The sequence below is a fragment of the Somniosus microcephalus genome, unplaced genomic scaffold, assembly GCF_052327205.1.
Source record: "Somniosus microcephalus isolate GS21.2 unplaced genomic scaffold, FLI_Smic_1.0 unresolved_chr1, whole genome shotgun sequence".
NCBI lineage: Eukaryota > Metazoa > Chordata > Chondrichthyes > Squaliformes > Somniosidae > Somniosus > Somniosus microcephalus.
In genome coordinates, this window is record NW_028225179.1 from 160,182,175 (window position 1) to 160,208,820 (window position 26,646).

The 26,646-nt window shown below is 49.1% G+C and overlaps 2 protein-coding genes across 2 annotated transcripts in view; one reads left to right on the forward strand and one right to left on the reverse strand.

Annotated features, from left to right (window-relative positions):
• LOC147096384 (uncharacterized) overlaps window positions 1–26,646 on the reverse strand; it is a 419,163-nt gene that overhangs the window by 318,866 nt on the left and 73,651 nt on the right. The gene's annotated exons all lie outside the window — the stretch shown is intronic.
• The window catches only part of LOC147096392 (uncharacterized), a 56,562-nt gene continuing 41,900 nt past the window's right edge, over window positions 11,985–26,646 (forward strand). Inside the window, exons 1-9 of the mRNA XM_085975147.1 lie at window positions 11,985–12,758; window positions 13,260–13,355; window positions 13,449–13,682; window positions 15,850–15,872; window positions 15,972–16,087; window positions 17,301–17,488; window positions 18,005–18,160; window positions 20,453–20,621; window positions 22,007–22,189. Of these exons, the coding sequence (XP_085831273.1) occupies window positions 12,348–12,758; window positions 13,260–13,355; window positions 13,449–13,682; window positions 15,850–15,872; window positions 15,972–16,087; window positions 17,301–17,488; window positions 18,005–18,160; window positions 20,453–20,621; window positions 22,007–22,189 (1,576 nt within the window). The 5' untranslated portion in view covers window positions 11,985–12,347. The remainder of the gene's footprint in view (window positions 12,759–13,259; window positions 13,356–13,448; window positions 13,683–15,849; window positions 15,873–15,971; window positions 16,088–17,300; window positions 17,489–18,004; window positions 18,161–20,452; window positions 20,622–22,006; window positions 22,190–26,646) is intronic.

Here is a 26,646-nt window from a genome sequence, read left to right on the forward strand (position 1 = left end):
CCACCAAAGTGGATAACCTCACATTTATCCACATTATACTGCATTTGCCATGTTTCTGCCCAATCACCCAACCTGTCCAAATCGTGCTGGAGTTTCACGACATCCTCCTCACAGCATACCCTCCCACCCAGCTTTGTGTCGTCTGCAAATTTGGCGATATTACATCCAATTCCCTCGTCCAGATCATTAATATATATTGTGAACAGCTGGGGTCCTAGGACCGATCCTTGCGGTACCCCACTAGTCACTGCCTGCCACTCGGAAAACGACCCGTTTATTCCAACTCTTTGCTTTCTGTCCGCCAACCAGTTCTCTATCCAAGTCAATACCTTGCCCCCAATCCCATGTGCCTTAATTTTGCACGCTAATCTCTTATGTGGGACCTTAACGAAAGCCTTCTGAAAGTCCAAATACACCACATCCACTGGTTCTCCCTTATCTATTTTACCAGTTACTGTAAGAATTTGCAATAATTTACAGTTCTGAAGAATCATTTTTTTGATTAAAGAATCCCTGGGTGTGGTGCTTTTAAATTTCCAGGGATAAAAATGGCTGTCACACCACATGGCCGAATGACAATGAGGCTTGGAATGCAGCTTTCTGTGTCTGGAAGTAAGGTTCAATGAAGACAAAGGACAATGCTTTGTTTACAAAACAACTGAATGCTATTAGCATTTGTTTGTATATCGAGTGGATACATCTGAACTGCAGAAGAGACTTTTGTATCTTGAATGGGAAACGTTTAAGATTTGAATGGGTTTTAAATCACCCAGCACTGGACAATAGGGCTGTTGCATTCTCTTTGTTTCAGCCCAGGGAGCTCCGGAAGACACATTAACCCAGTCTAACCACTTTGAGTTAGCCAATCACAGCTTTCTCTTGTGTATTGGACCCTTTGGGTGGGGAATTTTGCACACAGCCCTTGCAAGGCAGAACGGCAGGGGCCTCACCAGGTATAAAGATAGCGGCTGAGCAGCTATCTCGCTCTCTTCGCTGGACCACAGGTGAGCAGAGTGTTCTGACTCCTCAGCAAAGCAACCTAGTTAAGGAGTTTGGGGGATGGTGATTTAAGGGAATTGCTAAGATTGTTTAAATAACATTGTAGCCATTGTATCCCTCGTTTTTGCCGTCTGCAGCCCCGTTATATAGTTTTACTGTAATTACTGTGTTCGTGTGGTATAGTTTATTCTTTTGATTGTAGTTTATTTAGGTAATAAAACTTGATTTTTTTCTCTCATCCAAACTACGTGTCTGTTTTAATATCAATAATTATAAGCCCTGCAGTCAGAACTGGAAGGTGGGGTAGCGATTCGAAACCGCTGTTTTAAAATTGGTCTGAGTGCAGGCAAAGGCTGCAAGACCAGGAAAATTACTTTAAACCAGTTTAAAGAAGCCCCAACCCTTACAATGGCGACCGCGGCAGGACTGCAGGCCGTTTTTGATCTAGTGGTCTGGATCTAGAGAAAGCATCAGTTATTGTCTTTCTTGCTTTCAGTCTGTGGGCAGCCCTGCGGAAGGTAGTGGCAGTGTGTAAGCTGACCTATCGGGGTGTAGGTGGCTGGGCTAGGAAGGGTGAGATGGGAGAGCAGGAGGAGTTTAAAGAGGCCAAGAATCGGGAGTCCCAGCTTGAAAAATGCCAGGCGGAGGTAGAACGCCTCAGAGAGGTGTATGAGGCCAGAGCTAGTGGTATGAGGGTGTGGGAAGAGAATGCACGCCTCACACTAGAGGTCACGAAATGCCAGGCATTTATAGAGCGCCTTGTGCAGGAAGTCACAGAGGCGAGGGACAGAGAGACGAGGCTGCAAGAGGAGAATGCACACCTCACCCAAGAAGCTAGCGAGGGAGAGAGCCATGCGAGAAACGAGATAGAATTCCTAAAGTACCAAATCACTGAGGCCAGGGAAAATGAGATGAGACTGCGGGAAGAGAATGCCAAGTTTGGTGAAGCAGATCATGGCCCCTGTAGGGCAGAGATAGAAAGCCTTAACATGGCTTTAAAGATAGCAAGGGGAATGATTTGCATGATCAGCCTGAAGGCAGGTCAGCTGGACTTTACTGGCAGCCCAAGTAGAACCATCCCACAGGCAGCACCCAGAACGCTGCTGGATTGGGAATTAGAGACCCCAAGACCGCAGCCCACAGCTCCGAGTCTTGAGGAGCTCTGGCAGCGAGGAGGGGTGGACAATGGGGTGGTAGAAGAACACCAGCAGGTCCCGCTAGGCAGGCGGGGACCAGGACCAGTGTACCCTCTCCAACAACGGAGGTACGGTCCGCCCGTGAGGAGTGAGCCTGAGAATAGGAATCCTCAGCCCACAGCATGTTTGAGTTCACAGGCAAGCACTGTGGCTTGTGTGGGGGGAGGAGCCATTCATATTCAGAGTAAGCTGTTTAAGCCAGGGAACAGGAAAGGAGAGTTCTGGGACCCCTTAGAGCAGGTCCAGTAGCAGAAATCCGGGACAAGGGAGGCACACGGGATAGTTTTGGCCCCAGGAAAAAGGCAGGTCCAAAATTCCCCAGTTAAAGCCACCTGGGTGAGGGAACATGAGTTTGCTGTCCATGCAAGTTCAAGTTCACAGCCTACAAAAACAGGAACTGTGACTTGTTTCCAGGGAAAAGCAGACAAACCCAGAGAGAGATTTGCACCGGCAGGCTGCCAGGTACATTATACAGTGCGGGCTATTTGGACATGGGGGAGAAGGTTCCCAGCCAGCTGGGGCTGTGACCCAAGCTCAGGGTCCGCCAGCCAAAGTTTCCCCCATAGAGACACCCCTCAGAAGGTCTCAGCGGGTGCCCCAGCCTAAGAAAGCATGGTCACCCACTTTACAGTGGAGTAGGGCGATCTCCCGAGCCAGGGAGAAGCCAGAGAACAGGGGTCCCCACTCAACAGCCATAAGCTGCGGGGGACCAGAGACAGGAGGCAGTCCAGCTTCGCTGCAGCCAGCAGCAATCTGCGACAGTGCCAGAAATTAGACTGGCCGTCCGGAGACGGGCGGCATTTGTATTATAGCTTTGGTGTGAAATAGCTTGCTTTAAGGTGCATTTTAAGTTTTGTTGATATAACTAGTTTTAAGTTTAAGTTTAAAGAGTTTAAGTTTACATGTGTGCCGAATGTTTGTATTTTGGTCCGAGGTCGAGGGAACCGACCATGTCTCCACCTAAGGCAGCAGGTCAGTGAGACCTGGCTGCATGTCCCTTTTAAGTTTTTGCAGGAGTTGGGAAAATGAAGCAGCCATGTTCGCCCAGCCCGAGCTGGACATCGAATGAAGATACGGAATGTTGGGGATCACCTCGCCACTGGACGAATCCAGGAGACCCCGCAGCGATCTTCGGGAAAAACCGGACAGAGTCCGGAGGAATTTGCCTACTCCTCCTACGGGGAGGAGATGGCCCCAGCTGGGTGGGGCACGGCCCCCAACCCAGCACTATCCTGACCGAAGTTCACTTGCGGGAGACCTTGCTGTTGAGGAGTCATGATGGGGAAGCGCGGGTGCCTGGTCATAGGGACGCGTTCCCCGGGGGTGGGTGGTGATGGCCCGGGAATGATCGTATAGAGGAGGGGGAGACCCAAGAGTCGCGTGGGTGCGGTCAGGGGAGGGAGGAACTCACCCGGGGGCCCACGGGCAAAGAGGATAAGTGTGGCTGGGAAGGATGAGTGGGTGGCCGGATCAGTGTGGGGCCAGGGAGAGCCGCCACACAGGCACCCATCATTTTCTGCAGCCAGTCGAGGGAAGACGGGAGGGGGAGGGACTGGGAGTCATGAGATCCCATACTCCCCGGTCTCGGTCTGTGCCAAGGTAAATTTTAAACGTGAGGGGTACCCCGCCTCCACAAAGGGACAAGGGAACGGTTCGGGGCTGGCGGAGCAGGCTGGTCGGTAAATCCATTCTGCCTGTTTTAAAGTTTAAGATGATCAAAGGGGGGTGGAAGGTACTTTTACTGCCCGGGTGGGAGGAGCAATGCCCACTCGAATTTCGCGACCCATCGTCGGCACGTGATGATCGGGGTTTATTTAAGCATGTTGTTTCAAATGGTTCATTTTTTTTGTATTTTGTGTTACAGCCCCAAGTTGAGCAGAGGCGTAGGATCCTCTCCGTGCTTGGGACCAGTTTGTGACAACTCCAAGTTGAGCAGAGGCGTAGGACCCTCTCCGTGCTTGGGATCGTTTTGATTACATTGTGTAACTAAGATTGCAACATTTTGTAATAACTTATGATGTAAAAAGGTGATTGTAAATTTGGTTTACACTGTATAATTTTACAAGCGTGTAGGGGTATGAGACCCCTTATTGAAAACTGAAGTATCTGTAAGATGCCTACCGTACCATGGTTTTTTTTCTTGAATTTAAGGGGAATAGAGGGACGGGGATCAGCGGCAGATAGCTATTAGGTAAATACAGGGGATGGTTGTTTGTGAGGGGTCAGAAATTATTGCTCATTTCTTCAAGAGGATACTACAAGCAAGCTGGAAGTATCCAAGGGCGGACTGTAAGAATTCGCAATAATTTACAGTTCTGAAGATCCATTTTTTTGATTAAAGAATCCCTGGGCGTGGTGCTTTTAAATTTCCAGGGATAAAAATGGCGGTCGCACCACATGGCCGAATGATAAAAGAGGCTTGGAATGCAGCTTTCTGTGTCTGGAAGTAAGGTTCAATGAAGACAAAGGACAATGCTTTGTTTACAAAGCAACTGAATGCTATTAGCATTTGTTTGTATATCGAGTGGATACATCTAAACTGCAGAAGAGACTTTTGTATCTTGAATGGGAAACGTTTAAGATTTGAATGGGTTTTAAATCACCCAGCACTGGACAATAGGGCTGTTGCATTCTCTTTGTTTCAGCCCAGGGAGCTCCGGAAGACACATTAACCCAGTCTAACCACTTTGAGTTAGCCAATCACAGCTTTCTCTTGTGTATTGGACCCTTTGGGTGGGGAATTTTGCACACAGCCCTTGCAAGGCAGAACGGCAGGGGCCTCACCAGGTATAAAGATAGCGGCTGAGCAGCTATCTCGCTCTCTTACTTCGCTGGACCACAGGTGAGCAGAGTGTTCTGACTCCTCAGCAAAGCAACCTAGTTAAGGAGTTTGGGGGATGGTGATTTAAGGGAATTGCTAAGATTGTTTAAATAACATTGTAGCCATTGTATCCCTCGTTTTTGCCGTCTGCAGCCCCGTTATATAGTTTTACTGTAATTACTGTGTTCATGTGGTATAGTTTATTCTTTTGATTGTAGTTTATTTAGGTAATAAAACTTGATTTTTTTCTCTCATCCAAATTACATGTCTGTTTTAATATCAATAATTATAAGCCCTGCAGTCAGAACTGGAAGGTGGGGCAGCGATTCGAAACCACTGTTTTAAAATTGGTCTGAGTGCAGGCAAAGGCTGCAAGACCAGGAAAATTACTTTAAACCAGTTTAAAGAAGCCCCAACCCTTACATTACATCCTCAAAAAATTCCAGTAGATTAGTCAAGCACCATTTACCTTTTGTAAATCCATGTTGACTTTGTCCGATCCTATCACTGTTTTCCAAGTGCTCTGCTATTACATCTTTTATAATGGACTCTAGCATTTTCCCCACTACCGATGTCAGGCTTACCGGTCTATAATTCCCCGCCTTTTCTCTACCACCTTTTTTGAATAGTGGGGTAACATTAGCTACCCGCCAATCCATGGGTACCGTTCCAGAATCTATCGAGTTCTGGAAGATGACCAGCAATGCATCTACTATTTCTAGGGCCACTTCCTTAAGTACCCTGGGATGTAGACCATCAGGCCCTGGGGATTTATCGGCCTTCAGTCCCATCAATTTTCCTAACACCATTTCCCTACAAATACTGATTTCTTTCAGTTCCTCCCTTTTATCAGACCCTATGTTCCCCGGCATCTCTGGGAGGTTATTTGTGTCCTCCTTTGTGAAGACAGAACCAAAATATGTATTTAGTTGGTCTGCCATTTCTTTGTTCCCCATTATAAATTCCCCTGATTCTGACTGCAAGGGACCTACGCTTGACTTCATCAATCTTTTTCTCTTTCACATATCTATAAAAGCTTTTACAGTCAGTTTTTATGTTCTCTGCAAGCTTACTCTCATATTCTATTTTCCCTTTCTGAATTAATCCCTTTGTCCTCCTTTGTTGAATCCTAAACTGCTCCCAATCCTCAGGATTATTGCTTTTTCTGGCCAATTTATATGCCCTCTCCTTGGACCTTATGCTATCCCTAATTTCCCTTGTTAGCCACGGTTGGGTCACCTTTTTTGTTTTATTTTTATGCCAAACTGGGATGAACAAATTCTGTAGTTCATCCATTCGGTCTTTGAATGTTTGCCATTGCCTATCCACCGTCAACCCTTTGAGTGCCATTCCCCAATCAATCCTACCCAACTCGCTCCTCAGCCCATCATAGTTTCCTTTATTTAAATTGAGGACCCTAGTCTCCGAGTCAACTACTTCATTCTCCATCTTAATGAAGAATTCGATCATATTATGATCGCTCCGACCCAAGGGGCCTCTTACAACAAGATTGCTAATTAACCCTTTCTCGTTACATAATACCCAGTCTAAGATGGCCTGATCTCTGGTTGGTTCCTCGACATATTGGTCCAGGAAACCATCCCGTAAACACTCCAGGAATTCCTCCTCCACAGTATTGTTACTCATTTGGTTGGCCCAATCTATATGTAGATTAAAGTCACCCATGATGACTGCTGTGCCCTTATTGCACGCTTTGTTGAGATACAGCGGCAAACGTGGGAGTCGAGAGCAGAGTTGATGGAACACAACTGCTTTAATTTACATCATGGCAAAACAAGTGCTTAAAAAGCCCACGCAACCACTTAAATACTCCCCAGACAGGAAGTGCTCCCGGCAGCCTGTCCCTGCGGGAAACAAGCTGCTGGAGGAAAGGGCCCATGGCTGGGGGCGGCTGCTGCCGGCAGTGCGCCTGCGTAAACTGTCCATGCCGCCGTGAGCAGATTATGTCCAATGGCGGCATGTCACCACAGAGCTCCCCCCAGAATCCGCTTAGGAGGAGTGGACGAGTCGTGACGGTGGTCTAATGGTTCTGCCGGAACGGCTCTGAGTGGCCGCCGGTCTAGTTGGTGGAGCCGGGCGGTTCGCCGCCGGCTGTGCTAGCCTACTGGCAGGACGGCCTCTAGTTGGAGGTCAGGCCACGGGGACCTGTTCTCCTGGTTCTGTGTGTGCTGGTTTGAGTCGGTCAATGGAGATCGTTTCGACCCTGTCGCCGAGTCGCAGCTTGAAGATTTTGTCCCCGGTTTGTAGTACCTCGTACGGTCCGTCGTACGGGGGTCGCAGGGGTCCACGGTGTGCGTCGTGTCACACGAAGATGAAGCGTGCCTGCTGTAAGTTTGGCGGGACATAAGGTGCGAGTTCGCCGTGTCGGTTGACCGGAAGTGGGGCGAACTGTTGAGCGGAAGAGAAAGAGTTGAGCCGCTGCTGTTCGGCCGACCAAGGCGTGGTAGCCTCCGGAAGGAATTTGCCTGGTACGCGCAGCGGTTGTCCGTAGACTAAGTCCGCTGCTGAGGACTGGAGGTCTTCCTTGACCGCGGTGCGTAGGCCTAGTAGCACCCACGGTAGGCGGTCAGTCCAGATACTGTCCTGCAGGCTGGCGCGGAGTGAGGCCTTGAGTGACCTGTGGAAGCGTTCACACAGCCCATTGGCCTGCGGGTGGTACGCCGTGGTTCGGTGGAGCGTCACCCCGAGGTTGCGTGCTGTGGCCGTCCAGAGTTCGGAGGTGAACTGGGCGCCTCTGTCGGAGGTTATGTCGGCCGGTACGCCGAACCTCGCGACCCAGGTGTTAACGAATGCCCTGGCGATGTCGGCTGTGGTTGTGGAGGTCAGCGGCACTGCCTCAGGCCAGCGTGTGTAGCGGTCGACCATCGTAAGAAGATAAGTTTGGCCTTGCGATCGCGGCAGAGGACCGACGATGTCGACGTGTACGTGGTCGAAGCGGCGGCTGGGTACCTCGAAGTCTCCCGGGGTGCTTTTGTGTGCAGCTGCACCTTAGCCCGTTGGCAGGCGAGGCAGGAGTTGGCCCAAGTCCAAACATCTTTGCTGAGGCCGCGCCAGACGAAGCGCTGGGAGAGGAGTTTAACAGATGCGCGGGAACCCGGATGGGAGAGCCTGTGGAGCGCGTCGAAGATGCGGCGGCGCCAGGTTGCAGGGACGACCGGCCTGGGTTGGCCGAGTGAGACGTCGCAAGTGACTGCCGTGGCTTCGGGCCCATGCGCGACCTTGGCTAGGCGTAGTCCTGGCAGGCTGGTAGCCGCCGAGAGGAGGTCTGGGTCCGTGAGCTGGGCCGCTGCTAGTTGCGCGTAGTCGACCGCTAGGTGATTCGCGCAGATGGCAGGACGGGAAAGGCAGTCGGCAACAACGTTGTCTCTACCGGAGACGTGCTGGATGTCCGTGGTAAACTCGGACACGGCCGCGAGCTGGCGTTGCTGCCTAGCGGACCAGGGGTCGGTGTTTTTGGCCATCGCGTATGTGAGCGGCTTGTGGTCCACGTACGCGGTAAAGGGGCGGCCCTCCAGGAGGAACCTGAAATGGCGGACCGACAGGTGGAGCGCGAGGAGCTCGCGGTCGACAGTAGAGTATTTGACCTCCGGGGGGCGCAGTTGGCGGCTGTAGAAGGCAAGTGGCTGCCACGCGCCATTGACCCACTGCTCGAACACGGCTCCGACCGCATGGTCGGAGGCGTCGGTGGTGAGCGCGGCCCGGGCATCAGCCCTCGGGTGCGCGAGCAGGGTGGCGTCGGCGAGCGCGTTTTTGGTGGCGTCGAAGGCGGCTGACGTGTCAGCGGTCCAGGCTACGGCCATCTTGCCGGATTTACCTCGGAGGGAATCGTATAGGGGCTTCATGAGGGCTGCAGCTCTGGGGATGAACCTGTTGTAAAAGTTCACCATCCCGAGGAACTCCTGGAGGCCCTTGATGGTTTTAGGGCGGGGGAATTGCTGGACGGCCTGCACCTTGTTGGGCAGGGGGACGGCCCCAACAGGAGTGATGTGATGGCCGAGAAAATCGATCTCGGCTAAGCCGAATTGGCACTTCGCCGGGCTGAGGATAAGCCCGTGTTGGGCTAAGCGCCCGAACAGGATGCGAAGGTGTTCGAGGTGTTCCTGTTTGGAGGAGCTGGCCACGAGAATGTCGTCTAGATAGACGAATAGAAAGTTCAGGTCCCGAAGGACTGAGTCCATAAGGCGCTGAAAAGCCTGTGCTGCATTCTTGAGGCCGAAGGGCATCCTCAGGAACTCGAACAGGCCGAATGGGGTGATGACGGCCGTTTTGGGGATGTCCGCAGGGTGTACGGGGACTTGGTGGTAACCACGCACCAGGTCGACCTTGGAGAAGACGGTTCGTTCGGCCAATCGGGCCGAGAAGTCCTGGATGTGCGGCACCGGGTATCGGTCGGGGGTGGTGGCATCGTTGAGGCGGCGGTAGTCCCCGCAGGGGCGCCAGCCTCCGCCGGGCTTGGGGGTGATGAGGGGCGAGGCCCAAGGGCTGCTGGAGCGGCGGATGATGCCGAGTTGCTCCATGGTGGTGAACTCGGCCCGCGCGATTTCCAGCTTGGCCGGGTCGAGTCTGCGGGCGTGGGCAGCGACCGGGGGGCCAGTGGTGGGGATATAGTGCTCCACACCGTGTTTGGCGGCTTTGGCCGAAAAGGTCGGGTTAGTGAGGGCGGGAAACTCGGCTAGTAGTGCCGAGTAGTCGTCCGTGGCTCTGGCGAGGCAGTAGGTCGTCAGGCCGGCCGAACGGGCCGGTGTGACTGCACCAGGGATGGGGGCCATAGTGTTGATATCGATGAGGCGGTGCCTCGGAATGTCGACAAGGAGGCCGTGGGCGCGTAGGAAGTCGGCGCCGATGAGTGGGCAGAGGACCTTGGCTGTGAGGAACTCCCAGCGGTAGCGGCGGCCTGCGAGGTCGAGCGTGACCATACGGGTGCCGTATGTGCGGATGTCAGAGCCATTGGCTGCAGCCAGCGTAACACCCCGTGCACCGCGTTGGATTTCGAGGGCGGAGGCGGGGGTGATGCTGTGCTGGGCTCCTGTGCCGCACAGGAATTGGCGGTTGGTGCTGTCGTCGGTGACGTACAGTAGGGGCCCCTTTTGCCCCGCGGCCATCGTGGGGGCCGGTGCAGGGAGAGGTTTAAAAGTGCACGGTGGCGTGCAGCGTTGGGCCCTAGTGCCAAAACGGGTGTGGTAGTAGCAGTGACCCGGAGTGGAAGGGCGGTTGGGCCTAGTGAGCCAGGGGGACCGCGTGGTCGTTGCCGTGAGGTCGGGCGCGACGTCGTGGGCGGTCTGCGCGGAGAGCAGCCGGTCGGCCTTTTCGGCTATCTCGTTCAGGTCCATGGAGCCAGACTCCACAATGAGCGGGCGGATGCTGGCGGGGAGCTGCCGAATTAAAAGCGTGCGAAAGAGGGCGCCGGGTTTTTGTCGTCCGAGAGGGACAGCATGTGGGAAAGCAGGTCTGATGGTGAAGCGTCACCAAGGCCGGGGAGGTCGAGGAGTTGGCAGTTACGCTGGTAGGAGGACGCCTGAAATTTTTTAAGGAGCGCGGCCTTCAGATGTTCGTACTTGCCTTCCTCTGGTGGATCCTGCAGCGCTGCCAAACCTTAGGGACTGTGGCGCAGGTGAGAGAGGCGACGAGGTAGCCGTACTTCGTGGCGTCGACTGTAATGCTTCTCAGCCGGAATCTGAACTCGGCTTGAACGAACCAGGCCTCGGCCAGGTTCTCCCAAAAGTCCGGTAGTTTAACCGTGACTGCGTTTGTATCTGCCATGCTAGCTTAGGATTCGTCCTGAGCGTCGGGGTCACCAGTGTTGAGATACCGCGGCAAACGTGGGAGTCGAGACCAGAGTTGATGGAACACAACTGCTTTAATTTACATCATGGCAAAAACAAGTGCTTAAAAAGCCCGCGCAACCACCGAGGTTCACTCGGTTAATCCCGGGGATGAGGGGATGGACATATGAGGAGAGGTTGAGTAGATTGGGACTCTACTCATTGGAGTTCAGAAGAATGAGAGGCGATCTTATTGAAACATATAAGATTGTGAAGGGGTTGGATCTGGTGGATGCAGGATGTTCCCGATGATGGGTGAAACTAGAACTAGGGGGCATAGTCTTAGAATAAGGGGCTGCTCTTTCAAAACTGAGATGAGGAGGAACTACTTCACTCAGAGGGTGGTAGGTCCATGGAATATGCTGCCCCAAAAAGCTGTCGAAGCTACATCATTACATAAATTTAAAACAGAAATAGACAGTTTCCTAGAAGTAAAGGGAATTAAGGGTTACGGGGAGCGGGCAGGAATTTGGACATGAGTCTAGGTTCGGATCGGACATGGCCCTGTGGGTAGCGGAGCGGGCCAAGGGGCCGTGTAGCCTGATCCTCCTCCTATTTCGTGTGTCTAATTCTGTTAGATTCAGGAGATGGTTCTGTGATAGTGGATTGGCGGTTCGGATCAGATCAGCCATGGTCTTATTGAATGGTGGAGCAGGCTCGAGGGGTCGATTGGCCTACTCCTGCTCCTTATGTTCTTATGTTCTTCCCCCTCCCCCCGCCAATCCGCTTCCCCAGAGAGAGCCACGCCCGGGAACGCGCCCCCTCACTGAGTGACAGTCGCTGCGGCCAATCCGCTTCCCCCGAGGGAACCCGCCCCCTCACTCTGAGTGACAGGTGCTCCGGCCAATCCGCTTGCCCGGGACTCCTCACCGGGCCGCCACTGGCCAATCAGCGCCGCCGGGAGGCGGGGTTTGCGGCCCTGATTTGGGTTGACAGAGGCTCGCGCTCGGAACTGGCCGGTTGGGTTTAAATATTTATTTTTTAAGGGGCGTCAATTTTTGTCCCTGTGAGCGGGCGAGGTGTCTCCTGCTGTGATGTGCGTGTGTACAATAGGTCAGTGTGGGGGCAATATTTGCTCAGGTTGGGCTGTTTTCTCCCGAAGCCCAGGCCCGAAACTCTCCGGGAAACGGGGGGGCGGGGCTGGGGAGGCGCCACTGCGCAGGCGCCGGGCTGGTAGTGCCTGCTGGGAGTTGTAGTCCAGCAATCTTCCCAATGGCCGACTCCTGCTCCTAATCTATGTTTCTCTGTTACTCCTCCTTTTCCCCTCTCCAGATTCCCAGTCTTAGTAAAATGCCCATTTGTCCCAGTCTGATGCTGGGTGCACCCTAAAATGTCACAGACTGCTTTTTCCCTTTGTTACTGCGATATTATTTCCTCCAGAATAGCCCCTCGAGGGATGCAAGAGTGAGCTGTGACTGTGAACCGGGGAGGCTCCGCCCACAGAAAGGTGACATCAGCAGGTTCAACCAGGAAGTACTGAAACTGAACATGGCCTCCAGACAGCAGGCGGAGGGTTGGACCGAGGATTTAAGTTGTCAGGTCTGTCTTGATTTCTTCACCGATCCGGTAATACTGGAGTGTGGCCACAACTTCTGCCGCTCCTGTATCACACGGTGTTGGGCGAAGAAGCGGAGAAACGCCTGCCCGGAATGTCGAGAGGAGTTTCCGGGAAGAAATCTCAGGGTAAATCCGGCCTTAGCGAGTCTGGCCGAGAAAGCTCGAAAATTAAAGCTGAATCAGAAAGCGAAGGAAAGTAAACTTCACTGTGAGGAACATCAGGGAGAACTGAAGCTGTTTTGTGAAACTGACATGAAACTGATCTGTGTGATTTGTATAGATGCGCGGGAACACAGAGAGCACCGGCCCATGCCCATTAAAGAAGCTGTTAGAATCTACAAGGTAAGAAAGCATGAAGAAAGAAAGATTTGCATTTATATCGCGCCTTTCACGGCCAACGAACGTTTCAAAGTGCTTTACAGGCAATGAAGTACTATTTGAAGACCAGTCAGTGTTGTAATGTGGGAAACACGGCAGCCAATTTGCGCACAGCAAGCTCCCATAAACAGCAACGTGATAATAACCAGATAATCTGTTTTTGTGACGTTGACTGAGGGATAAATATTGGCCAGGACACTGGGGATAACTCCCCCCTGCTCTTCTTCGAAATAGTGCCTTGGGATCTTTTACATCAACCTGAGAGAGCAGGCGGGGCCTCGGACAGTGCAGCGCTCCCTCAGCACTGCACTGGAGTGTCAGCCTAGATTTATGGGCTGAAGTCCCTGGAGTGGGATTTGAACCCACAACCTTATGAAAGGGAACAGATTTGATCACCTGATTATTTTGTCACATTTTCATGGTCTAACACTTTTTTATTCTGTGATTTTTCTCTCCCAATCCCAGGGTCAGCTGAAATCTTCCTTAGATTCCCTCACAGAGAAGAAATCAGCGGCTTTAGAAACGGAATTAAAACAGAAACAGCAGATTTCCGCAGTTAGGGTAAGGTCTCCCTGCGCTGATTTTCTGGGATCTCGGTTAGTTTTGTTCCTTTTACCGCGGTACATTAATTATGTCTCACATTTCATTTGGTAGGAACAGTCGAGCAGTCTGCAGACCCACATCACATCCGAGTTCGCTAAAATGCACCAGATTCTCAGTGAGAAAGAGCAGCATTTGATGAGAGATCTCAGGGAACAAGAGGGGACGATTCTAGAAACAATGGAGAAAAACCTTCGAGAAATTCAAGATAATTTAAATTCTATTCAGGAGAAACTCTCAAAGTTGCAGAAACAGATGGAGGAAAAAGACGGGCTGACATTTCTGATGGTGAGGATTATATTGCGGGTCAGTTCAGTGAACCTTCACACAGTCACAAAATAACTGATGAACACAATTGGAGGTGGGATGCTAAGTTGAGAAGATGGTTAAGAAAGCATATGGGACACTTGGCTTTGTAAATGGGGGCATTGAATTCAAAAAGAAGGAAGCCGTGCTAAACTTTTCGAAATCACTGGTTAGGCCTCAGCTGGAGTATTGTGTTCACTTCTGGGCACCACACTTTAGGAAAGATGTCAAGGCCTTGGAGATGGTACAAAGGAGGGTCACCAGGATGATACCAGGGATGAGATACTTCAGTTATGTGGAGAGATTGGAGAAGCTGGAATTGTTCAAATTGGAGCAGAGAAGGTTAAGGGGAGACCTAACTGAGGTTTTCAAAATTGATGGAGCAAATAAGGAAGAAACTGTTTCCTCTGGCGAGTGGGTCAGTAACCAGAGGTCATAGATTTAAAATAACTGGTAAAAGAACTAGAGGTGAAATGAGGAGAAATGTTTACAGACGGAGGGTTGTTAAGGTCTGGGACACATGACCTGACAGGCTGGAGGAAGCAGATTCCATAGGAACTTTCAAAAGGCAATTGGACATGTACTTGAAGAGACCTCATTTTCAGGGTTCTGGGGAAAAGCTGGGGTGTGGGAATAAATTAGACAGCTCTTTCAAAGAGCCGGCACAGTCGAGATGGGCTGCATGGCCTCCTTCTGTGCTGTGATATTCTATGATTTTATTATTTTATGATAACTTTGAAATAAATGCAGCAGTTTCTGAAAATTCGACACTGATTTAAACCGATTGTTTTGTCTATTCCGGGGCGGTTCTGCTGTTGTTGCTGAACTAACCGGCTCCCACACTGTCGGAAATGGCTTGCCGTGATCTTGACAGCACGTTTGTAATTGTTTCTGTGTTGCCCAAGTTTAATATTCACCGAGAACGCACATTGGAATCGAGTTACAGTTAAAATTAGTGGGTGTGTTTGGTGCGGTGGGTGCGAGAGTCAGTGTGTCTGAGTGACACTGATGTTGAGTTCCAGTATCTGACACACAAATCAGGCTTTTCAACTACTTACAATCATAGAATCGCACAGCACAGAAGGAGGCCATTCGGCCCATCGTGTTTGTGTCGGCCCTTTGAAAGAGTTGACCTATTAATCTCGTTCACCTGGTCTTTCCCCATAGCCCAGAATTGTTTCTCCTTTTCAAGTATTTACCCAATTCCCTGTTGAAAGTTATTATTGAATCTGCTTCCACCGCCCTTTGCAGTCGTACATTCCAGATCACGACAACTCGCTGTGTGAAAGTGTGTTTCCCCGTGTCGTCTCTTTTTTTGCCAATTATGTTAATCTGTGTCCTCTGGTTAGGACCGAGCTCTCAGTGGAAACAGGTTCTCCCCATTTACTCTATAAAAGCCTCTTATCATTTTGAGCACCTGTATTAAATCTTCCCTGAACTTTCTCTGCTCTAAGGAGAATAATCCCACCATCTCTAGTCTCACAACATCATTGAAGTCCCTCATTCCTGGTACCATTCTGGTGAATCTCTTCTGCACCCTCTCCAAGGGCTTGACATCCTCCTTAAAGTGTGGTGCCCAGAACTGGACCCAATCCTCCAGCTGAGGCCTAACCAGTGCGTTATAAAGGGTTGGCAGAACCTCTTTGCTTTTCTACTCTGTGCCAATATTTATAAAGCCAATTATCCCATTTGCTCCTTTAACAGCTTTATAAACTTGTCCTGCCACCTTAAACAATTTGTGTAAGTGATCCCGCGGGTCGCTCTGTTCCTGCACCGCCTTTAAAATTGTGTCCGTCAGTTTGTGTTGCCTCTCCTCGTTCTTCCTAACAAAATCTAGCATGTCACACTTCTCTGCGTTAAATTTCACCGGTCTGTCTCTGTCCTCCTGCAGTCTGCCGCGATCCTCCTCACTGTTTACTACATTGCCAAGTTTTGTGTCTGCTGCAAAGTTGTCAATTATGCCTTGTATTCACAAGTCCAGGTCATTGATATATATCAAATAGAGCGGTTATTTCCTCTTTCTATCTGTGTGTCGGCAGCAGTGAAAATTCAGATTATCAGCAGCTTGTAACAATCTAGGTGTCATTTCTGCTGTCCGGATACAGACGCTCAGTCTCTGTCAACTCAGATTGTGTTTTATTTGTTTCAGGAGGAAGCTTGTCGGAAGAGGAGGTAGGACATGCTCTTTACTGAAACTCTGCACAGTTTGGGAAAATAACTCAGAAAATTGTTCATGGACAATTTATAACATCAACTGTTTACTGTTTACAGGAGTAGTGAGGAATATAAAGTACTGTCAGTAGCAGATGGCGCCCTGTCTATCGGAAAGTTCATCGGCCCTTTACAGTACACAGCGTGGAGAGAAATGATAGACGCCGTTAACCCCGGTAAATCTCTTATATTCCTTTTCCTGATTTATAAATCCAGATGAGCAGAGACTGAACGGGCTCCCAGATCGTGGATTAAATGATCACATTGTCAGTTGTTAATCCACGGGATCGATGGGCTTGCTTCAGGAAGAATCATCTGTCTTGGACTGTGCCTGGTGTAGGTTCCAGTAGAAGGTGGATTCCTGCTCTGTGGGTGCTGGGGTCTCTGAGTTTGGGGGCTGCCTGGTTGTTCCAGTTTTGCTTGTATTCCTGGTCAGGCTGTTGGTCAACTCATGATGTGGGCCGCAGCTTCCTCCTCAACTTCTTTATACTCTTGCTCCCACTTTTCTAGTTTCCCCCTTGAATTATTTATTCTTCCCCCATTTTTCCATTTATAGGCACTGCCCGATAGCGTATAATCGACGGACAATGTGATTGCGCACGTTTTGCGCTGCCCTAGAGTTTCTCTCTCCGATTCCTTATGCATTTTAAAGGCTCCTCCGCCCCCTGTCTCCTCCTCACCCCCAGACATCCTTTCCTACCCCGCCACCCACCACCCCCCCCCCCCCGGCCGCTAACTACTCTCCCCCCGGCAGACTCATTCCTCACCACCCCGCTGTCTCCACCCCCCGCTATTACCTCCCTTGATTTAACTCTTCCCCCACCCGCGCTCTCTCGTTCACCCCACTGTGACTCTCCCCTCTTGCCGGTCTGTCTCCCCGCCAACTCCTCCCGCGACCGACTCCCCCACCTCCACCGTCTGCCCCCACACGCCTTCATCCCCAGCACCCGCCGTCTACACCCCTCTGCCGTCTACCCAACGTCTCCCATCTCCCCCACCCCGCTGCCTTCCCTGTCTCTTTTCCCCACCGCACCTCACCCCACCCCAGTCTCTTCACCCCATGGCGGCCTCTTCTCCCCACTCCTGCTGGGTCTTATGTGAGCTCTGCTGCAAGCCAGGCACGATCGGTGCCATTACTCACCCCGAATTTGTAGATTAGAACCGAGGACTATTTCTTGTGGTCCTCAGCGTAATCTCCGGGCACTGCTTCCGCTGCAGCGCTGAGTCGGGTCCGAAAAGGCCGAAATCGACCGGTCATAAACCCTGGAGTGACAGCAGATTCCATGAACACAACCCAGAGCCCGAGTGGTCACTTTAAATAGGAAAGAGTTTGAATAAATCACAGCAAGAAACTAAATCACTGACTCTGTTATTTTAACTTTCCCCCAGCTCCAGCCTCTCTGACTCTGGATCCGAACACAGCGAATCCCCGGCTCATCCTGTCTGAGGACCGGACCGGCGTGAGACTCGGAGACAAACAGCAGCTGCTCCCTGACACCCCGGAGAGGTTTGATTCCTGGCCCTGTGTCCTGGGATCGGAGGGATTCACATCAGGGAGACACTACTGGGAGGTGGAGGTGGGTAACAAGACTGAGTGGGCTGTGGGAGTGACCCAACAGTCTGCCGGGAGGAAAGGGAGAATCGACCTGAGACCTGAGACAGGATACTGGATTGTGTGGCTGAGTACTGGAAGTGACAATTTTTCTGGCACCTCCCTCTCACCGACCCCCCTCACCCCGAGTGTGGAGCCCCGGAAGATCGGGATGCACCTGGACTATGAGGGCGGATAGGTGTCATTTTACAATACGGACAACATGTCCCATCTCCACACTTTCACTGAGAGAATCTTTCCCATCTTCAATCCGGGAGCGAATGACGGCGGGAAAAACTCTGCCCCGCTGACAATCTGCGGGGTTAAAGGTCACTAACAGGTCCATCCCATAATTTCACCCTGCCTCCTGCCAGCTGCAAACTGATGGGTGTCGGTCTCAGTCACAGGTGGTGCGGATGGTCCAAATGTCACCTGAGGTCAGGGCGACTACAACCGAGTGACAATGTCTTGTTGGTGAGATTTGTTTGTTTCATCGGTGCAGGGGAACAAACTCGTGGCAACTGCTCCAGAGACTCCTGTAAAATTAAATAAAAACCTCAAGAACATCGAGAATCATCGGAGCCCAGAGACAGAGGAGAATCAAAACACGGGCAGAAATACACCAAGGGAACCACAGACTCCAGCTGGGAAGTTAAAGGTAAAGAGGGGCAGGGGAGAGGAACTAGGGTGAGATAGAACACCAGTGGGAAGGACATGACAAATGAACCATCCGAGACACGGCAAATTAAATAATACCTGAGGGAAGGAAAAAGTAAAAGGGGCACCAGATAGAAGTGAAATCAAAAGGGAACAGGAGGGAGTGTCAGAAACATGGGAAAACCCAGGGGATGGAAATGATCAGAACATTCAAGCGTGTGGAGTGTTTAGAATAGAGAGTGGACAAGGTCATGTGAAGAGAAAAAGATTGGTGAAGTCAAGCGTAGGTCCCTTGCAGTCAGAATCAGGGGAATTAATAATGGGGAACAAAGAAATGGCAGACCAATTAAATACATACTTTGGTTCTGTCTTCACAAAGGAGGACACAAATAACCTCCCAGAGATGTCGGGGAACATAGGGTCTAATGAGAGGGAGGAATTGAAAGAAATCAGTATTTGTAGGGAAATGGTGTTAGGGAAATTGATGGGATTGAAGGCCAATAAATCCCCAGGGCCTGATAATCTGCATCCTAGGGTACTTAAGGAAGTGGCCCTGGAAATAGTAGATGCATTGCTGGTCATCTTCCAAAATTCTATAGACTCTGGAAGAGTACCCATGGATTGGAGGGTAGCTAAAGATACCCCACTATTCAAAAACGATGGTAGAGAGAAAACAGGGAATTACAGACCGGTAAGCCTGACATCGGTAGTGGGGAAAATGCTAGAGTCCATTATAAAAGATGTAATATCAGAGCACTTGGAAAACAGTGACAGGATCGGACAAAGTCAACATGGATTTACAAAAGGTAAATGGTGCTAGACTAATATACTGGAATTTTTTGAGGATGTAACTGGTAGAATAGATAAGGGAGAACCAGTGGATGTGGTGTATTTGGACTTTCAGAAGGCTTTTGATAAGGTCCCGCATAAGAGATTAGCGTGTAAACTTAAGGCACATGGGATTGGGGGGCAAGGTATTGACTTGGATAGAGAACTGCTTGGCAGACAGAAAGCAAAGAGTTGCAATAAATGGGTCTTTTTCCGAGTGGCAGGCAGTGATTAGTGGGGTACCACAGGGATCGGTCCTAGGACCCCAGCTATTCACAATATGTATTAATGATCTAGACGAGGGAAATAGATGTAATATCTGCAAGTTTGCAGACAACACAAAGCTGGGTGGGCGTGTGTGCTGTGAGGAGGATGCCGAGAAACTCCAGTATAATTTGGACAGGTTGGGTGATTGGGCAGAAGCATAGCAGATGCAATATAACGTGGATAAATGTGTGGTTATCCACTTGGTGTCAAAAACAGGAAGGCAGATTATTATCTGAATGGCAATAGATTGGGAGAAGGGGAAGTGCAACGAGACCTGGGTGTCCTTGTGCACCAGTCGCTGAAGGTAAGCATGCAGGTGCAGCAGGTGGTTAAGAAGGCAAATGGTATGTTGGCTTTCGTAACGAGCGGGTTCAAGTACAGGAACAAGGATGTACAGGGCCTTGGTGAGACCACATCTTGAGTATTGTGTGCAGTTTTGGTCTCTTTATCCGAGGAAGGATGTTCTTGCCATGGAGGGAGTGCAGCGAAGATTCACCAGGCTGATACCTGGGATGGCAGGAATGACGTATGAGGAGAGATTGGGTCGATTGGGCTCATACTCGCTGGAGTTCAGAAGAATGAGGGGATCTCATTGAAACGTATAAAATTCTGACAGGAGTGGACAGATTAGATGCAGGAAGGATGTTCCCGATGGCCGGGGAGTCCAGAACCACGGGTCACAGTCTAAGGATAAGGGGTAAGCCATTTAGGACAGAGATGAGGAGGAATTTCTTCACCCAGAGAGTGGTGAACCTGTGGAATTCTCTACCACAGAAGGCAGTAGAGGCCAATTCATTAAATATATTCAAGAAGGAGTTAGATATATTTCTTAAGGCTAAAGGGATCATGTGCTTAAAATCAATCCCAGTCACTTACAGCATGTGAGATTGCCGGGGGAATCACCTAACCACCTCCATTCTGGCCAGGAATAGCGGCGTCTCTATACGCAGCCCTGAAAATCTCGCACCTTTAGTAGAGGCCAGGGAGCAAGGTGTTCAACTTTACATCATCCAGGAAAACCTAAACGGGAGGTTATGTGATTGTGGGGGGTGGGGGGGGGGCAGCTTTGCAAATAATGGGGAGTAAAACCCCATTTGATTTGATTTGATTTGAATTTTTGTAAAATTGTACATGTTGAGTAAAGTCACTGGTGTTTGCCTTTCCTCCCCCCCCCCCCCCCCCCCCCACCAATGTGTAGCCTCATCAGACCCTAAACACTGAGACAACACTTCCAGTTGTGAAAACCGAGGATCCTCCGACACCGCCATGCACATTCGGGGACATTCTCAAGCCGCCGCTGAATGCGGTTCAGCTCAATGTGGTAAAAACGGAAAATGGGACCTCGCCAGTGAAACAAGGACCAGCAAGTAAATGACATTCTTTTAAAGTGTGAATTAAACTTAAAAAAAAAAAGATTCGTTGAGTACAACTCGGTCTAATTCTCCGAAAGAATACTATGAGTTCTGGCCCCAACAGTTCCACTCTCCAGGTTAGCCGGGCTAACCAGTTGTGTCTACTGCTTTGCCCCCCCCGGTGCTGTCCTGAGAGTTGGGTCAGACTACCGATGAGGTTTGCCTGCCAGAATCTAAATGGTTGCCTTTGTACGGGAGAAGAAAGTGCTACACCATATATCAGAGGAATGAATGCTACTGCCAGGGAATGGAACTTGCTGTCACTTGTATCGAACCTTGGTTAGACCACATCTGGAGCACTCTGAACCGTTCTGGTCTCCATCTGATCAAAAGGGATACAGAGCCACTGGAGAAGGTGCAACAACAGTTCACTAGAAATGAGACCTGGACTGAGAGGTTCGACCCATCAGGACAGACTGAACAGGCTGGAGCTCTTTTCAGTAGAAAAGAGAAGGCTGAGGGGTGAGCTGGTCTTCGAGATTATGAAAGGGTTTGATCGGGTAGACGTAGCGAACATGTTTCCACTTGCGGGTGAGAGCAGAATTCGGGGGCCATAAATATAAGCTAGTCACTAATAAATCCAATAGGGAATTCAGGAGAAACTTCTTTCCCCAGACAGGGGTGAGAATGTGGAACTCGCTACCACAGGGAGTGGGTGAGGTGAAGAGCATTGATGCAGTTAAGGGGAAACTAGATAAACACATGAGGGGGAAAGGAATAGAAGGATATGTTGATGGGTGAGATGAAGGAGGGTGGGAGGAGGCTCGTGTGGAGCATAAACCCCCGCACGGACCTGTTGGACCGAATGGCCTGTTTCTGTGCTGTTAATACTATGTAATTAAGTGCAGATAGCAGAGTAAAGCTCCTTCTACTGTCCCTCATGCAGCAGGGCCTGAGGCACACTGTTAAGAGCATCTACAACAGCTCTTGCAGGGCCTCAGCCTGATGGTCCAATTGGTGTTGAATTAGGGGCCGTTATATGCAGTCAGCCGCTATGCAAACTGTGCTTGATACAGATAAACCGACTTCGCACACGGCCCTTCATTATTCTGAATTAGCAGATGAATTTTGTGAATTAAGGAATAATTCTTTAGCCCTTTTCATCATGCTAAAATGTACCCGGTGGCGTTTTAGGTATTACAAAAAGCGCTGCGTTGATTTAAAGTGTTGCGCAGTCCAGTAGTTGTGTTATCATTGGATAATGGGGTATTACCCTGTTGCCGTCCGATGCCTGGTGCTGAGATCAGACGGGCAGCAGCAGGAGTTGGATGCGTGTGTTCCGTAAACATCGGGCAGTGTGTCCCCTGCTGTAATTTCACTTTGTTTCTCCTTCGCTCCAGTACAAGCCACCACGACTACCAAGGCCAACAGCATCCTGTGCAGCAAGCCGACCATCCAGCCCAAACCGGTTGTCGTGACGACGTTGCCTACCGCGCCGAGCGCCAGCCCGGCAAAGACCATCATTCTTCAGTCGGTGCAGACCGGTCGGCCGCAGAGTCTGCCATTAAAGCAAACCATTCCAGGTACACGTCCGCTGCCTTTTTATAAAAAAAAAAAAAAAAACAATTATTCAAAGAGCTTTCTTTCATAGACGTCCTCCTTCCCTTGGGCTTTTTGGAGAGCCGGGGGTGCAAGCAGATGGACTGCGTAAACTTTCCTCGCTCAGCAAGTGGAAGCTGGGATTGCAAATCTGGCAGTAACCCCAAGGGCTGCTTTCTCTTTCCGCTGATTCGGTTCTAGAATCGTACAGCACAGAAGGAGGCCATTTCGGGCCCATCGTGCCTGTGCCGGCTCTTCAAAAGAGCGATCCAATTAGTCCCACTCTCCTTTGCCCTTTCCCCATAGCCCTGCAAATGTTCTTCCCTTCAAGTATTCATCCCTTTTGAAAGTTATTATTGAATCTGCTTCCTCCACCCTTTCAGGCAGTGCATTCCAGATCATCGTAACTCGCTGCGTTAAAATAATAAAATCCCATCTCCCCTCTGGTTCTTTTGTCAATGACCTTCAGTCTGTTCTCTGGTTACTGACCCTCCTGCCACTGGAAACAGTTTCTCTTTATTTACTCTGTCAAAACCCTTCATGATTTTGAACACTTCTATGAAATTTCCTCTTAACCTTCTCTGCTCTAAGGAGAACAACCCCAGATTCCCCAGTCTCTCCACATAACTGAAGTCCCTCATCTCTGGTACCATTCTGGTAAATCTCATCTGCATCCTCTCCAAGGCCTATTCCCTAAAATTTAGAAGTTTAAGGGGTGATTTGATCGAAGTTTTCAAGCTATTAAGAGGAACAGATAGGGTAGATAGAGAGAAACTATCTCCGCTGGTTGGGGAGTCTAGGGCTAGGGGATAGAGTCTAAAAATTAGAGCCAGACCTTTCGGGAGTGAAGTTAGGAAACACTTCTACACACAAAGGGTGGTAGAAGTTGGGAATTCTCTTCCGCAAATGGCAATTGATGCTCGGTCAATTAATTTTAAATCTGAGATTGAGCGATTTCTGTTAATCAAAGGTATTCAGCAATATGGGGCAAAGGTGGGTTTATGGAGTTAGGCCACAGGTCAGCCAAGATCTCATTGAATGGCGGAACAGGCTTGAGAGGCTCAGTGGCCTCCTCCTGTTCCTGCAAGACGTGCAAAGGGACTCCAGTATCGTAAGCCAAATATATCGGGGCCGACTCACTCGCCCTTTGATAACATGGCACGGCCTGTAGAACATCCCAGCTTCCTCTTGTAATGCAAGGTTGCCGGTTAACACAACGTATTGCTGTCTGTGATGGCAGATACTTACACTTACATTTATTAATGGACTACTGTCTAGATCAATTCATCAGCGGTTGTTAGAAAATAAGACTTTGGATCTTAAGAGTGCTTTTGAGCAAGCTTCTACATTGGATATGGCTCAGAGAAGTTCGGATTCTTATGCTCTTAATCGGCCTGCGACTGTGGTTTCGGCAGTTCCGGACGAAAAGGAATTAGGTGGACTTAATGGGTGTGGTTTACTAGATTCTGAAACAGCTTCTACTTCGGCGGCTGTTGCCTCTAGGATTCAGAAGTGTTATTTTTGTGGGAACGTCCGGCATCCTCGTTTGAAGTGTCCTGCCCGGGAGGCTGTGTGTAGTAAATGCGGCAAGAGAGGTCATTATGCACGTGTTTGTAAATCATTAGGTTCAATTACCTCCTTCTCTGCGATTATTCAACCTGTAGAGAGGGCGTTTATTGCATCAATTTCTGCTGCATTTGCCCATGGCCTAAACAAAGCTATAGTTACGGCCCAAGTTAATGGGTTAGAAGTGAAGGCTCTCATAGATACGGGCAGTACCGAGAGTTTTATAAGTCTTCGGTTTGCGAAGGAAAAGTGTTTGAAAATCTTGCCTGTTAGTTATCAGGTGTGTATGGCTCAGACGACCCTTACTTCACAAGTAGCTGGTTGTTGCCTTGTGAAATTGATTCTTCTAGGTAATACGTATACTGATATACGCCTATCTGTTTTGCCTAATCTTTGTGCGGATATTTTGATTGGTCATGATGTGCTTCAATCACATGAGTCTCTCAGTCTTTCGTTTGGAGGGACTAAGCCACCCTTATCCATTTGTGGATTAACTTCTTTATCCATTTCTCCATTATCACTTTTTTCCAATTTGATGCCGGATTGTAAGCCAATTGCTACCAAGTCAAGAAGGTATAGCAGTCAGGATAGAGAATTTATTAATTCTGAAGTCCAACGTCTTTTATTGGAAGGAATCATTGAACCTAGTTGTTCGCCTTGGCGGGCTCAGGTAGTTGTCACCACTAACGAGAGACATAAGAAACGAATGGTGATAGACTACTCTCAAACTATTAATAGGTATACTCAATTAGATGCGTACCCTTTGCCTAAGATTGATGAGCTTATCAATAAAGTATCTCAGTATAAGTTTTTTAGCACTATTGATTTAAAGAGTGCTTATCATCAGATTCCTATTGTTAAGAGGGATCAACCATATACAGCCTTTGAGGCTGGTGGAAAGCTGTATCAGTTTTGCCGAATACCATTTGGTGTTACTAATGGTGTTGCTTGTTTTCAACGGGCAATGGATGCTTTTATAAGTGATAACTCTCTCTCTGACACCTTTTCATATTTAGATGATATTACGGTGTGTGGTAAATCAAGGGTGGAGCATGATTCTAATTTAGAAAGATTCCTTCAAGCTGCGGAAAAAGTTGGTTTAACTTTTAATAAAGAGAAGTGTACCTTTTCGACCACTGAGGTAGATCTATTGGGGTATATTATCTCGGGAAATAAGATTAAACCAGATCCAGAACGTCTGCGACCATTGATCGATTTACCTTGTCCTACTAATTCTAAGGCTTTGCAACGAGTTGTTGGACTGTTTTCTTACTATTCTAATTGGATTGCAAACTTTTCGCAGAAGATCCGGCCCCTTATTCGGGTTACGACATATCCTCTATCATGGGAGGCCAGGACATGTTTTGATAATTTTAAAAAGGATATCCTAGGAGCAGTTGTGCATTCTATTGATGAGCAGGTTCCCTTTGTGATTGAGACGGATGCTTCTGATTTTGCAATTGGGGCTACTCTGAACCAAAATGGAAGACCTGTGGCCTTTTTCTCACGTACTTTGAACAATAGTGAAAAAAGACATTCTTCAATAGAGAAAGAGGCATATGCAATAGTAGAAGCACTGCGTAAATGGAGACATTATTTATCGGGGCGACATTTCACGTTGGTAACCGATCAAAAATCTGTGTCCTTTATGTTTGATGTTAAACATTTTGGAAAGATCAAAAATGATAAAATAATGAGGTGGAGGATTGAGTTGGCATGTTACCATTTTGATATAGTTTATCGTCCGGGGAAGGATAATGTTGCTGCTGATGCACTGTCGAGGGCTTATTGTTCTGTGATTCACGGAGATACGCTTATTAATCTTCACAATGCCTTATGTCATCCTGGGGTTACGAGGATGATACACTTCGTACGCAGTAAGAATTTGCCCTTTTCAGTTGAAGACATCAAGCGGATGACTTCATCATGTTCTATCTGTGCTCTGTGTAAACTGAATTTCTTTAAGCCTCAACGAGCTCATCTTATAAAGGCTACTTCTCCTTTTGAACGTCTGAGCGTTGATTTTAAGGGGCCTCTTCCTTCAACGACTCAAAATCGATACATATTTACTGTTGTGGATGAGTTTTCAAGGTTTCCTTTTGCTTTTCCTTGCGCAGATGTATCAGCTGCTACAATTATCAAATGTCTGACGCAACTTTTTGTCATCTTTGGGATGCCTGCGTATATCCATTCGGATCAGGGAAGTTCTTTTATGTCTTCCCAGTTGAAGGAATACCTTCAGAGTCGGGGAATTTCTACTAGTAGAACTACCCCGTATAACCCCCAGGGTAATGGACAGTGCGAACGATACAATGGGGTGATCTGGAAGGCAGTTATGTTGGCTTTGACATCCCGGAACCTTAAGAATACACAGTGGGAAATGGTACTGCCTGATGCCCTGCATTCCATTAGATCATTGCTTTCAACGGCTACTAATGTGACCCCCCCATGAAAGGCTCTTTAATTACCCATGGAGATGTACTACGGGATATTCGGTACCTTCATGGCTTACTATGCAGGGACCTGTGCTGCTTCGACGCCATGTTAGATTGTCAAAATATGATCCTTTAGTGGAGGAGGTGGAGCTGTTGGAGGCAAATTCCCAATATGCTCATATTCGATTCCAAGATGGGAAAGAAAGTACTGTTTCAATTAAAGACTTGGCTCCTTATGGTGGCCAGCCCTCTTCCAAGGATACTAATAATAGTCATGATTCAAATAATGTGGATGTTGTTATAGATACTACGAATATTTCCAATCCTATTGCAGATAATTATACTTCTATTAGTCAGCCTTCGATGGATGTTCATGACCGTCCCAGTTTACTTCCTGATGGGATTTCTAATCTGGAAACCGTTGATAATCGGGATATGGA